The 14,460-nt window shown below is 47.2% G+C and overlaps 1 protein-coding gene across 1 annotated transcript in view; it reads right to left on the minus strand.

Moving 5' to 3' along the window:
- The window catches only part of LOXHD1 (lipoxygenase homology PLAT domains 1), a 133,941-nt gene that overhangs the window by 99,856 nt on the left and 19,625 nt on the right, over positions 1 to 14,460 (minus strand). Inside the window, 1 exon segment of the mRNA XM_053913122.1 lies at positions 2,202 to 2,300. Coding sequence (XP_053769097.1) covers positions 2,202 to 2,300 — 99 coding nt within the window.

Raw genomic sequence — 14,460 nt, forward strand, 5'->3', positions numbered from 1 at the left:
GCCTCTTATTGGGTGGATTGAGTTTTTATTCCTTTTACTCCCTCTATTGGTTTAGAAATTGTACATTTCTATTTTGTGGTGGTTAATTTATAATTGTAATATCTATACTTGATGTTAAAGTCTAAAGTTAATATCTCTACTCTCCTAGGGATGGGAGAATGGGCTGGGACCAAGAACTTTATTATATTTTAACTCTCATTATCTACTTTCCTTCTCAAAGATTATTATTTTTTAGTGTTTTGGGTACACATTTTCTTATGCCCTGGTAGCAGTCATTACTGTTATTACTTTGTATAGTAAATGCTTGCTTAGATTTGTTACATAATTATCAATTTTTGGCTCACTTTTGTTTCTTGCATCCCAACCCTTCCTTTGGGTACAATATTCTTTTTCTTAAAATATTTTCTTTAGTGGTTGAGTACAGGTCTAAGAGTGGTAAAGCTTATTTCTTTTTGTTTGCATGGAAATTCATTAATTATGCCCTCACTCTGGAATTATAACCTAGCTGGGTACCGAATTCTAGGTTGATCTATATTCTTGCTCAGAACATTGAAGATATTATTTAATGAATTTGAACTCTATACATTGATGATAGGAACCTGCTATAAGTCTAATTTTTACATAATCTGCCAAACCTGGTTATTTTTAAGGTCTTTCTTTATACCTTTGATTTCACCACAATGCATCTAAATGTGGATATTTTTATTTATCTTGTTTAATGACTCGTATTCTTACTTTAATCTGAAGTAATTCATATCTTTACTTTAATCTTAAGATTCATATCTCTGTACAATTTTGAAAAAGTTTCAACCATTCTCTCTTCAAATATGTCCTCTCACCTATTATGTGTTCTCTGTGTCTGGAACTCCTGCACCACACCTATCAGAACTTACTCTCTCCTCCATGTCTCCTGCACTCTCTCTCATTTATACTTTCCAATGCTTTGTCTCTCTACTACATCTGAACATTTTGCTCATATGTATCTTATAGTTTACAAATTCTCTATTCAATGGTTTCCAATTGTGTTGATTAAGCCACTCATTAAGCATTTATATTCAGCAACTCTATTTTTATTTCCTGTATTTCTTTGCTATATTTTTCTTGGTGCCTAGTATTTTCTTCAACTGTATCTAGCATGGAACCAGTTTTCTGTATTTGGGGGAGAGGAAGTCCCCAAATCACACTTATAGCGTAAAATCAAACCTCAAGCTCACATGAGGTACAAGCCTAAGGTATCAATTTCTCAGCAATTGTTTTCAGTCTAGAGCTCCTGCAGAGGTAAGTTCACTGTACTAATGAGCAAATTTTTTCCTGGCCTGTTTTTTTTACTGAAGATATTCCTGTGAACTTTCAAGACTCCTGGCTTCATGTGTGGTTCTATTTTTTCAGATCTTGCCTCACAAAGGGCCAATATCTCATTTCCTGACCTCAAGTGGGTATAAAACCCATCCTATAGCTTGTTGAACATGAAAGCTTCCTCCTTCCAAGGACTACCACATCAACTCGTAGCTAATACTTTAGTTGTGAGTTCTCTCTTCATTTCTGGCCCCTGGCGACTTCTCTTTTTTTTCCTTATATGCCCAGCAATGCATTTTGAGTTTTTTTATATATTGTGTCCAGATTTTACATGTCTCAGCAGCTTTACTGACCCTTATATTCTTCCATTAAATTGGCAGAAGCAGCAGAGAACCACCTGCCTCTGCCCTGCTGGCCTGAATTTCCTCCCAACACCAGGACCTATACCTGTGTCCTCAGTTCCTGCTCTACCTACAAGGCCAAGTCCAATTTGATCCCTCGCCCCATTCTGGCCTGCCCCAAACCACCGCATTGAATAAGACCATGTGACATCCAAATATACAATTCAAGGTGGACATGGAGTTTAGGGAGACAAAGAGTGTAACTGAGAATGAGTTCCTTGGCGATGTAGAACTTGGATCTGTTCTGGAATGCAGGACAATTTTAAATCACGCCCAAACCTAAGAACACATTCTTCTGAAAACACATCACACACATGAATTTTACAAGATGAGCACCTTGTTGTGCAGAGAAGCTCATGACAAAGCACATGGCAAGAAGAGAGACCCTGAACAGAGGAACCAGGAGAAGACGGGGCTGCTTTCCTCTGTGAGGAAGGCAGGAACAGCCCACCTAAGAAGCAATTCTGGGCAAGGTATGTGAAGAAAGGATTTCAAACCCATTACCTGTGTCTCCATATTCTCCAAAGATATTGATGAAGACATCAGCATCAGTTCCTGCACCAATGACGTCGCCAGTGTACACCTTAATTTCGTACTTGTTACCTGAGAACAAGGACAGAGGAAGCCTCAGCTCATTAGGATCCTGAGAAGAACAGAGGCCCCAAAGGAGCTCCCACCCCAGCCAGCGTCCCCTCCAGCCATGCATGAGTCCTCATGATTATGGTCAATAACTGAGCAGGAAACAAATTGCCTGATGTTGGTTCCAAATGGCCATTGTTAATACACAAGCATATTAAATCAACACATTGTACACCTTAATCTTATACAATGTGCTATGCCAATTATGTCTCAATAAAGCTGAAGAAAAGTCACATGGTCATTGTGACACTGATTGCATTGCATAAATCGGAGGTAGAGGGGAATACTGTTTCTGTGTACTAACATGTCAACTAGGGATGCATGAATCAGCCCAAACCCACTGAGCCACCCCAGCATATCTCCCTTGGATATTGAAATGCCTCTAACTGGGCCCCTGGCATCTATTCTGCCTTCTGCAATCCGAACTCTATACTTCATCACAGGGCAAACATTCACTGGGAAAATGGATCCTGTGAATGAAAATTGTCAAGGCCATAACCAATGCAAAAACTAGAGGCACCAATAGTAGCCAGCAAATGCACACTTAGGAATTACCTCATTTAAAGGCTTATATCTGCCCCTTGTATCTTTGCTCCATTCATTGAACCCCCAAATACCTCAGGCTTGGCCTCGGCCTCAAGTGGGGGATGGAGCTCAATGCAAATTTGACCACATGCTGAGTCCTGCCCAGGTCTCCCCAGCTGGGCTCTGCCTTAGGGTGGAGAGCAAAGGGCAGGGGTTGCTTTCTGGTGTGAGAAGCACCAGAAAAGCTTTTCTTTGGGTGCCAAGGATTCCAAGGCCTGAGGCAACTTTATCTTCCCTTTTCCCTTCCTGCAATGGCTTTCTACCTTTTACATAGCAGAATCTATTGTTCAGATATCTTCTTCCCAGTATATAAAGTTGATAAAAATAAGAGCTCCTTTAATTGAGGCCCAGAGTCCTGGCCCCACCACTCACCTCCTCCCTAGAGCCTTCCTGATGCCCCAGCGCCCAGGGTCTTTGTCCTCTGTACTCCTTGGATCTGCCACATTGTGTCAATGATTTCCAAGTCCACCATCTACTGCCTTCTGCTATTTGCTGTTTTCCTCAGGTAAGGCTCCTAAGTTCCTCAAGAATACCTCAGGGGACCCACAGAGGACACACACACACCACCTACACTGCCCTGAAGGCTGGATTCTGACCTGCTGAGAACCCTGAGCCATGAGGCAGCAATATTTTCTCTTTCTCTCCTCAGGCCTCACTCAGCAAGACCCATCATAGGGGAAGGAAGACCCTCCAATGGCCATCCCCACCTGAAGGCTCCAGAAGGTTAGGCCCTCTCAGATTCCCAGCCCCTCTAGAGTCACCACAAAGACCCCTCTGAAACAGGAGACAGGACCAGGGCCTTCAGAAGAGGCCAGACCCAGGCAACCCTGAGGCCAGTGGCTTGAAACTTGGGCCACATTCTGACTACCTGGGGAGCTTGTTAACAAGGCAGATTTCCAGGTCCCCTCCCAGAGATCATGGGGCTTGCGGCTGTAAGGGACCAGGAAGACCCTGAACACATCCAGATGATTCTGCTCTCGATCGTCTTCTGAGTTGCAGAGCCTTCCCACTGGGTCTTGGGGGAAGGATCGACTCTTCCCTCCCCTTGCTGGCAGGGCCTCTGAGACCCATTCATTTTGGTTCACATCCTTGCTCAGGTCCAGTCCAGGGCCCACTCCACACAGAGGCAAGACCCTCTGCAGGGTGGTAAGATGCCCAGGGCCCCGTGACCAGTGATGCCACAGTGGGGTGGGAACCAAGGGAGTCTCTGAAGGCCACTGCCGAACATTGGTCAGTCAGAGGAGGCAACAGGACTCCAGAGGGCATCGGGCACAGGGAAGCAGGAGGAAGGATGAGGGGGCTGGAAGCATTTGTGGGAAGAGTAGCAGACATTCTGAATCATTCCAAAAGGCAGAATTTGAATGAGCAGGTTGAATTATAAAGAAGGACATTTTAGCTCACTGAAAGCTCATTTCTAGTGGCTACAGCTGCCCAACAAGGAATGGGATGCCCTTGGGGAAGTGATTTCCCATCCTTAGAGCCACGTTGGCAGTCATTATGTTCCAAGTACATGGGTGGACAGCCATGTGTTAGGGACGCTGTGGAGAAAACACCAGAGGCGAGAGAATGTAAGAACACTAGGGGTCCTTTTCAATCTGCAGTTCCATGACATTTGACCTGGAAAGGCATCCCTGCAGACCCTGGAGGGAAGACAGGAGATGAAGGAGGCCTCTCACAAGATGGGGGAGGTACCCAAGGCCTGTGCAGGCGAGGCCCAAGGGCTTTGGGAACACACAGCAGCCCTGTGCTGGGAACGAGCAGAGAAGCAGAGCTTCAGGGCTGAAGGAAGGCAATGTGGAGACAGCCAACGGCCAGGGCTCAAGAGGCCAGACAGAGCTGGGGTGAAAGGAGCTTCTAGGCTTTTCTGGCTGAGGCCACGCCCAGGGATCAGGAAGTCAGGTGAACACAGTGCAGGAGGAAGTCAAGTCTGGCACAACAGCGGACTGTCTTCTAACCTCTGAGAACTTTCTAGGGCCAAATGCAGCCCTGGGTCCCCATGTAGCGGGCTGGGTAGAGAGCAGGATCTCTGTGTGTCGGAAGACCTTTGATCACACTGTGGGAGGGGCACACCTCACACCTGCTTTTTAAAAGGTCCTGTAGAGTGACAATGAGGCTGATTAAACTACTGCTCTCCCTCTTTCTTTCTTTCTTTCTTTCTTTCTTTCTTTCTTTCTTTCTTTCTTTCTTTATTTATTTTTAACATTTCCTCTTCAAGCAGAACCTGCCATTTTCCAAACAAGGACTAGGGCCCCATGCCAACACTCGACTGTAATTAAGTGCATATATCGATGAAAGAGCAAGCTGAATAAAAGTAGGGCTTCCTTCTCTCCTGGCTGGCCAACTGTCAGCGTGGTGTCTGAAACATTCCTCCCCAAGAGTTATGTGAGAGCCCCGTGATTTCCTGCGATCAGAATTTCAGGGAGCGCAAACCTGTGATTTGGGTTGCAAGTGGATTTTGGTTGGCTGAATCCACCCCTTAGGTCTGGTGGTCAGTGAGGGAGTCAAATGCCCACAGATGAATGTGGCTGCCCTCCTAGTAACAGGAACTTGGTGATAACAGAGGGAGGGGTGAAGAGCCAATAAAAATCCCTGCCCTGCCCCGAGACCAGAAGGGATAAAGATGATGAGGAAAAAAGGGTTGAAAGAGGATGACCAGGTCTGACCCACCTTTTAGGGCAAATAATACTAAACATTCACATAGGTCTTGCAGCTCACAAGGCACTAGCTTGTCCGTGAAGTCATCTGATTCACACAATGGGTACAGGGTACAGGCAGGACGGGGCCTGTGGATACTCTCATTTACAGATGAGGAAACCAGGGCTCAGACTGCTAACTGGTACAAGAGGGGCTCAAGGCCAGGTCTCGTGTCTCCAAATCCAGGTGTCTTTCCAGAACACCTCATGGCCTCTCGTGCTCCATGCCAGGGGTCAGCACACTTTGTTTGTAAAGTGCTAGATAGTAAGTATTACAGTCCATACAGGGCACTCGGTCTCTGGCTCAGCTGCTCAACTCTACCATTGTAACACCAAAGCAGCCATACACAATCTATGTATAAACACATGGGCGTCACTGTGTTCCAATAAAACTTTATGAACACAGACATTTAAATTACTTATCGCTTTCCTGTATCACAAATTATTATTCTTGTTTTGATTTTTTTCAACCTTTTAAAAGTGGAAAAACCTTTTTTAGCTCAAAGTCCACAGTAAGACAGGTGGCAGACGGCGTTTGGCCCACAGGCCATAGTTGGCCACAGCCTGCCCTGAGCTCTCTTGTGCTCTCCGGCACTGTTCTGTGTGTTTCTGAGCAGAGGACTGTGGGCAACTTGGCACTTTGTGACCTGGAATGAGAGCAGAGCTGCCTGGTGCAGGGATGGTCAACTGCTGGTTGCAGGAAGATCACGGCACTTCCTAACCACTGGCTAAGCAGTTCAGGGCTCCAAAGATTGGGGAACTATCACCCTTTCTCTGTTGGTGCAGAGGGGGTGGGAAGGAGCATGACCTGTGCCTAGTGTGGACAGACAGGGCCAGCCTTCCCTACCTCCCTGATGCTGTGTACTTAAGCTGAGCCTGAAGTTCCTGAGCCCAGGGAAGGTGGGGACACATGGAAGCACCAGTTCTTCAACTTTAGACATTGTGCTTCAACTCATTGCCTCGCTGAGAGCAAGCAAGGAGCAGAGACAGAAAGAAGGGGAAAGTCAAGTTGGAGGAGGAGCTAGGCAGGAGTTCAGCACCCTTCCTGAGCAGGCATGGGAAAGACACGCCCTAGTAAAGGATCACAGGAATTGTTGCCCAAGCCAAGGCTGGCCTGTGGTTTACCCATCTGGTACATTATCTGTTATGAAATTCTCCCCAGAACTGATTTTTCTCTGGCCTTTCAGCAGGATTAACATTAGCCCACACAGCATCTCTGTGCATGCTAGAAAACAGGATCCTTTCTTCAAGACGCTGCACTTCCATCTGTTGAATAATTGTCATAATAAATGTAAAAGCCTACAACCTCTATGATATGCAAGCTGTCTCCTTACACAGACATGCTTGTGCAGTGCACAGCTTGTACAACGGAACCAGCGACCCAAGCTTTTGGGCAGCAGCCTTCTTCTACTAAAGGTCAGTGTGTGGTCTGAGAGGCCAGGCTAACTTGAGCATTGATGTGAAAGGTATATGATAAAGGATATAGACCAGGAATTAAGTTAATCACATGGTGCCTTCCAAAAACCAGAAGTGGACTGAAGTCCTATGCGGGCAGAGTTAGTTGCAGCTAAAGATGCATTGCCTGCCTCAAGGCCCAAGCGGAGGGTGGTCTGTGTCCTTCTTGCCCTGCCCAGGAGATATACAAGCCCAGCCTTGCCCCCTCTTTTTTTCTCTCTTCCAGCCCCATGGCAGGGGCACAGGCTGCTCCCGCCAAACAGGAAATCTGTCCCCTGCAGGCCAGACGGAAGCTGCCTGCGTGGGCTTCCAGAAAAGGCAGGCAATGGCAGGCCTCAGCTGCCTCCTGCGTCTGGTGCGCCAGCCACCCCCACAGCCTCCCCACACTGTCTGGAAAGTCAGCTCACGGCAGCAACAAGACATATCTCTATAGAGCCACCTTGGGGGCGGGGGGGAGGCACAGCCATGAGGGGGCTGCCACCCCCAAACCCTGGTACTGGGTGCACGGCTGAGCCGGGCTGAGCTGCTCACCTCATTCTTGACAACAGAGGTCAAGCAAACGCTCTGTCACAAAGCCCCTGTCCTGCTTGCTGAGGAAGGGACCGTCCCACACCCACCATCACTTGAGCCTCAGAGGAAGAAGCTCACATGGTCCAGGCTTTTTTTAGGAAGCAGAGAATCATGAATGAACTGGTGGCAAACTGACTTATGGAGTTTCTTTCCCTTGCCTTGCACCCATTCTCAGATCCTGGGTAATTAGATCGTGGCTTTATTTATTTTGGCAGGTGAGGTATGGGGAGGGGGTTGGAAGGAGGATGACTGGACTTGATCTTACACCACCCCCAAACCTGCAATGGCTCACACCCTGACGCCCCTCACTTCCGCTCACTGAGAGCCAGATGTAAAGAAATGAGATATCACAGGCTCTACGTAGGAAGAGAGAAAATCAGTGGGGCTGCCCTGGGGGGGGGGGGTGGGAGATAAGAGGAAATGTTCTCCCCCAGCCAGGGAGAGACTACCCAAGCCTGCCCAGGTATGGGGAGGTGATGGTCAGAGGAACCCAAGGATGAACAGCAATGCTACATGCTGGAAGCTGGGTCACAGCCACTGACCTATGACCCCCAAATGTTTCCTCTTCCTGCCCTCACATCAAGAGGCCCAAGTCTCTCACCTAGATTCACCCTGTTCTTCAAATAGGACTGGACCTTTTCTGCTTTCTCAACCTGGCTGCCTTTTCACACATATCCACTTATCAAAATAATAATAAGAGCCTCTGAATGTTATTGAGGACCTATTATGGGCCAGTCACACCTATTATCTCATTTAATCCTCAGTATAACAGACCCTATTGCTACTAATGTCACCATCTACTGATGAGGCAATGGAAGCAGGAGGTTAAGAGAGTTTACCAAGTCCCCACAGTTAGAAAGGGTGAAGCCCAGATCTGGACTCAAGGTCCTAGACAAGAAGGTTCTCTCTTAGCTGTCATATCATCCACTCTGCCATGGTCTGGATCTAGCTTAGACCTCACCTCCCAAGCCTGCAGGGCTCTACTCCAGAACTCCCGGGGCCTGTGTCATTTACTTGACACTTAACGTGTGCTCACACAGGCCATGGGTGCACCTCAGCTGAGCCTGGTCACACAACGATATTCAAATGTCACTTAGTCATTAAATAGTTGCTTATGGGAGGTAATCAAGAAAAACAACTGTACCCCTTGGTCGCCCCTAAATAAATATACAGCTAGCATATTTTCCTATGAAACTGTTCATGGCAAGCCCGATGCTCTCAGGTTGAGACATAGTATGGAGTGGATGAGCTTTCACTCCTTTCAGTCCATCATGCTCACCCCCCTCATCCAATTCACTGCCAAGCCCATGAGCTATTTCCGCAGGCCTCTCAGTCACTCTCCTTGGCTCCACGCCTGCTGCTCTGCAGAAGAGCCTTCGCTTCCACCTGCACCCCAGCCTCCTTGGCTCCCTTTCTTCCCTTTCCAACCCAGATCCCACTCCACTGCTGGAGTCTGTCCTCCCGTAGTGCCGCGGAGCCAGCATTTCTCACAAGCACAGGGAGCAACCAGAGTGTTATGCAGCCTTCCTGGAAGCAGGCGAGTAATATTTGTCAAAAGACTTCACATTCTGCAAACCCCTTGAACCAACAATTCAATTGACCAGGAAATAATTGTGTTTATAGATTACCTGTAAAGATGTCTACCACTGTTAACAAAAAATTAAAAACAACCTAAAACTATCCAAATTAGGAAATTGCTGGGGTGAATTATGATTATCCACCCATTTATGGACTACCATGCAGTCATTTAAAATAATGGTTTAAAAGATTATTGAGAAAATGCAGACAACTGTAATTGAATAACAATAAAATTTTTTTTTAAATTTTAAAAGATTATTCAATGATAAAATATAGCGTTAAGTGAAAAAACCTGGTCACAAAATTGACTATAATACAATACCATTTAAGTTAATACATAGTGTTTAATACATTCAGGCACAAAAAAAGAACAGGAAGGAAATTCACCAAAATGTTAACAGGAGTGTCTTTAAGGTTAGCCTATACTTTGCTTAAGTTCAAGGCTCTGGGTTTACTCTTGACTCCATCATTCACATGCAAATTACTTAACCTCTCTGTGCTGATTTCTTTTATCTATACAATGGAAATAATAATAACACCTCCCTCCTGGGGGTGTTGTGAAGATTAAATAGATGCTGGATAGATAGATAGATAGATAGATAGATAGATAGATAGATAGATAGATAGATAGAGATAGGAAGGAAGGAAGGAAGGAAGGAAGGAAGGAAGCCCAGTAAAAATTAGCTATTATCTTTGGGTGATGATATTGCAGAAGTTTTTATTATTCTTTTTCTTGCTTATTCATACTTTAAAATTCTCTTTACAACAGCTATATTTTTCCCTTATAATTGAAAACTAAAGACTGAAGTCACCCAAAGTCAGTGCTTGAACAAATCAAGCTCTCTGTAGTCCAGAAGGAGCTGTTGAGAACTCTTGCTGTAAGTCTGTAAGACAGACACATCTAAAGAAAATCCACGCACACAATAGACACTCAGGCTGGTTTTGGCACCGGGAACCTGTGAGCTGGTAGAAGTGGCTATGAAGCTGGAGGGAGGGTTGAGGTTGGATGGAGGAAGAAAACAACAGGCACGGTGGCAGTCAGGTGGACATCCAGCCCCAAGCAGGTGGGAACCCCTTCGTGACTCTCAATGGGCTCACTCTGGCCAACGCTTAAAACTCAGGGGAGGGGTCAAGTGGGAAACCATGGGTGGCTGGAATGGATACCAACAGCTGGATCGGGACCGATGCAATTCTGTATCATAAGTTCAGATTTTCACGCATGCAAGAGCAGCACTGAGAAAGTGCTGTTTCCACAAATAGAAGAAAACAAAGGCTATTATAAACACCTATTTAAAAATCAAAATAACCAAGTATAGGCTAAATATGCTATTTCATGCATTCCCAAAGGTCCTGGCTGCTGGGTTAAAGGACAGAGTGACTGGCAGTGATCCCTGGGGGAGGGCGCAGGGGACCTGAGGCCATAGTGAAGCTGTGAGTTGGAGGGCCTATTTCCAGCTGTGTGAATCAGATACTGTGCCATCAGAGCCCATCAGGTCCTCACGTGCCCTCATTCTGTTTGAAAGCTTAGCAAACTCATTCTCAACTCTGAAGTCTTAGCTTGGAATCACCTCCTTTAGGAAGCCCTCCTGACTCACCCTTCCTCCATGCTTCCATTGAATTCCATTAGTCATCCTCACTTAGAATATTCTATCCTTTTGCACTGTGATTACTTATTGGCCTGACTCTCTCCCCTTTATAATCTAGGCCCCTGCATATTTACCCTGAGCACAGACAGGGTCTGGTGCATAGAAGATTCCCAACAAATATCACTGGATCACTGAACGACACTAGAGGAGCATGAGCTGGCATCTTGAGTCCAGGTGACCAAGACCAAGTCACTTAACTCCTCTGGGCTTCCATTTTCTCCTCTATAAAATGGAGGTGGAGTAGAGAAGGTCCATTTTGGTCCTGATATTCTCTGATGCTCTTCATTGGGGCCTCATTCAAAGCAGTTCTCTTCTTCCCACTCTTTCCGGAGATGATTTTCTGCAATGCTACGTGGGAGCAGATGGGGTGGGCGGGAAGCTGCTGTGAAGTTCAAAGGAGGAGAGCACTGCAGGGCTGGCCCAGCTTTTCCCACCCTGAAGCCCTCACCCATCTCTGTGAGTCTGTGGGCCCAGGACCACCTCATAGGGTTCTGAGAAACAATGACTCCCAGCAGCACCTGCAGCAGCTACAGCTAGGCCCTAGATAACATTGAGCTGGTGGGTTAAGGGGAAATATCAGGGAGAGGGAAGAGGATGCTTCCTGCAGACTTCAACTGCAGTCAAGGTCATGAGCCTATTTCCAGTTGTCTACATGAGCCTGCCAGATTCTAGTGACAGACCCTGGCACTGAGTAGCTCCAAAGTCCTTTCTGATTCTGAGAGGCCAGATTCCTGAGTCTTTGCATCTCAGCATCAGACCAAGCCTGAGTGTAGGGGAATGAGACGGGGAAATACCAGAATATCAATAACTGCACAACCACCACGATTCTCGTGTCATTTACTGAGCACTTACTCCATGCCCCACACTGCAGTAAGTCCTTGATGTTTATTGCCCCGATTAGTCAGCTCAACCACTTGATGAGTGAGAATTAATGTTATTCCCTATTTTACCGATGAGGAAATAGAGGCAAAGCACTTAAAGCATCAGCTCATGCTTGCCTGACTGGTAGAGTGGCAGAGTCAGGTTTTGATCACAGAGAATAAAGTCCAGAGACCGAGCTCATAGGGAGGAGGTGGGCACTATACAGAAGAATAGAAAGTAAGCAGGGGGTAGGATGAAACAGAAAAGGTGTATTCACAGCATAAGGGACAGCAAGCACCAAAAGCCAATCTCCTTTTGCCCTGTGGAGGAGGGCTAGTCCCAAAGGATCATGAAGGTAAACACTCAACTAATCCTAAAAGGACCCAAGAGGCCAGCTAGTGTGCCCATGCCATAGAGGCAGAAACTGAAGCTGGGAGAGAAACTGAGACCTGAGAACTCGGGGTGTATACTCCTAGGTGCTTTGTGATGCAGAGAGCCATATTTTTAAGTTAATGATTTAATTACTCTCTGGCAATATCCAGTAGAATCTGGGAACAAGTCAGGCCCATTGGTTTATTTGGCAGAGCCCTCATGATGGGAGTTTTTTGCATCAATCACCCAAGATGCTTTCAATTTGCATTTGCTTTTGTGCCATGCAGTCCTCTGGCAGGTCTGCAATCCACTGCAGGTAGCACTGTTTGCACATGCCCGTCATACATTAATCACAATCCCTTTCTTGTCCTGTACTTTCTTCAAATGCACCCTGGGCACCATGCCCAACACAGTCTTGCTAAGACCAGGCACACATCTGGAGCTGCGTGATAATCCTTGTGCAGTACCGCATGGGTGGCAGTGAAAGTATAACCCAGTTACCTGAGGAAATAACCAGGAGTGGAAAGAGTGATTGTGCGGGACAAACATAGTCCCACTTCCACCTCTTTCCCAGGCTCCCAGCAGCTTACAGCCTCAGCACTGGCTGTCCCATTTGGTACAGTTCTCTTTTCTCCAACAACCAGCCCCTCAGTCTCTTTGGAGCATAGCCTAAAACTGGCTGCAGCCGTATTTATTATTAATCCACCAAAGAAGATAAATGCTTCTTAGAAGAATGCTTATCCCTAAGGAGGCCTGAGGAGCAGGTCCCAGCTGAGAGCAGGGGAGGAAACAGGACCCACAGCAACTGGGGCTCTTCTGAGAGCAGGGCCCTCTCCGCTGTTGGAAGAATCTGGGTCTGAATCATCGATGAGCTGTTGTGCCTGGGAAGTGACAGCCCTGGGGTGTGAACAGCCCCCAGGCCAGCTGGAATTCAGCTCTTGGCTTCAGAGGCCTGTCTCTTTGCCAAGTTGGCAGCGCTTTCCCAGAGCAATGCGATGTGGGCTCAGTACTAATTTAAGCCACGTGACCATCTCAATGCTTTTCAAGGTGGGAGGGTTTGTGGGTTGGTGCTGGGATGGGGACAATTACTTGGCCAGAAGGCAGGAAATGACATCATATCGGCAGTGAGAAGGCCAGGCAGGGTCTTCCCTAAACAGATCTAACCCATACCTCCCTACCAGGTGACAGCCCCTTGCCCACGCTCCTTCAAGACACAATACTGGGTCATTTCAAATCTACCCAGAGAGCTCACACCATCTTATGCCTTGTCTGACTCATATATCACCCCCACCTTCTCCCTCCCATCCCCCCATCCTTCAATATTGCACGCACACACACACCCCACTTTAAGAGTGTGCTTGGAGCCTCCCAGGGCCAGAGGGGAGTGAGTAGTTCTGTGCTCTCAGCCTGTGCGACTTGCAGAGTGCTCATCAATTGCACCTGGATGCTTTGCCCCATGAATGTCACACCAAAAGTGGCAACACCAAGGTCGAGGGAGTGAAGTCAGTGGAGCCAGACAAGAGAGATGAGGAGACAATTAGCTAGCAGAATACCAGAGAAAGCCAGTGTGATGAAGGGCCTCAGAGAACATCCAGTACAACCTTCTGGGGAGATGAGGAGCAACCCGGAGAGGATGAGCAACTTACCTAAGACACACAGTGATTGAGGGACAATGCTAGAAGTCAGCTCCCCTCCCCCCAGTAGAGCCTGTCCCATCCAGCTCTGTGCTGGTCTTCACCAGTGGGTGCGTCTACACATGACCCTCACCACACCCACACGACCTGTTTCTTATGAATCTTCACCCAATTCCCTAAGTCCCAATGATCACATTACCAGTGAAAGTGTTACCCTCAGAGGAACCTGCATTTGGCTGAGGAGACCAGATAGACACATATTAAGTAGTTAGCACCAAAAAAGGCAAATAGCGGTCCCTGAGATCTGGTGTTCCTCAGCTACGTCCCACCCCATCAGCCATGGTGGCTCACTGTGGTGGTGATTCAGCCAGAGCGAGTCTGAATCTCAGGGAGCAGGATGAAAAGTTCCTCCTCTCTGCCCAGGAGATTTCTCGCCCATCCCTGACTACAGTTAGGGCCAGGGGGACCACATGGAGAGTCACTCTGCTACAGTAAATGGCGTAGACTTCAATTTCTCTGGAGTTTGCCGGGGCAGGGAAAGCCGAGGCAAGGGGGCAGGCATTGCTTCCCAGAGAGGCTGGGGCCTTAAACCTGATGGCTTTGGGTGGCCTGGAGAGAACTGAAGGGGAGGATAAAAGAGAGCAGATGAGGGGAAGAGGCTCTGGCTCTGATGTTCCCTCAGACCCTGGCATATGTATTAATGCAGGTTTTCTCTCTAAGTGATTTGAGA

Source organism: Desmodus rotundus, chromosome 10 (genome assembly GCF_022682495.2).
Source record: "Desmodus rotundus isolate HL8 chromosome 10, HLdesRot8A.1, whole genome shotgun sequence".
NCBI classification, from domain to species: domain Eukaryota; kingdom Metazoa; phylum Chordata; class Mammalia; order Chiroptera; family Phyllostomidae; genus Desmodus; species Desmodus rotundus.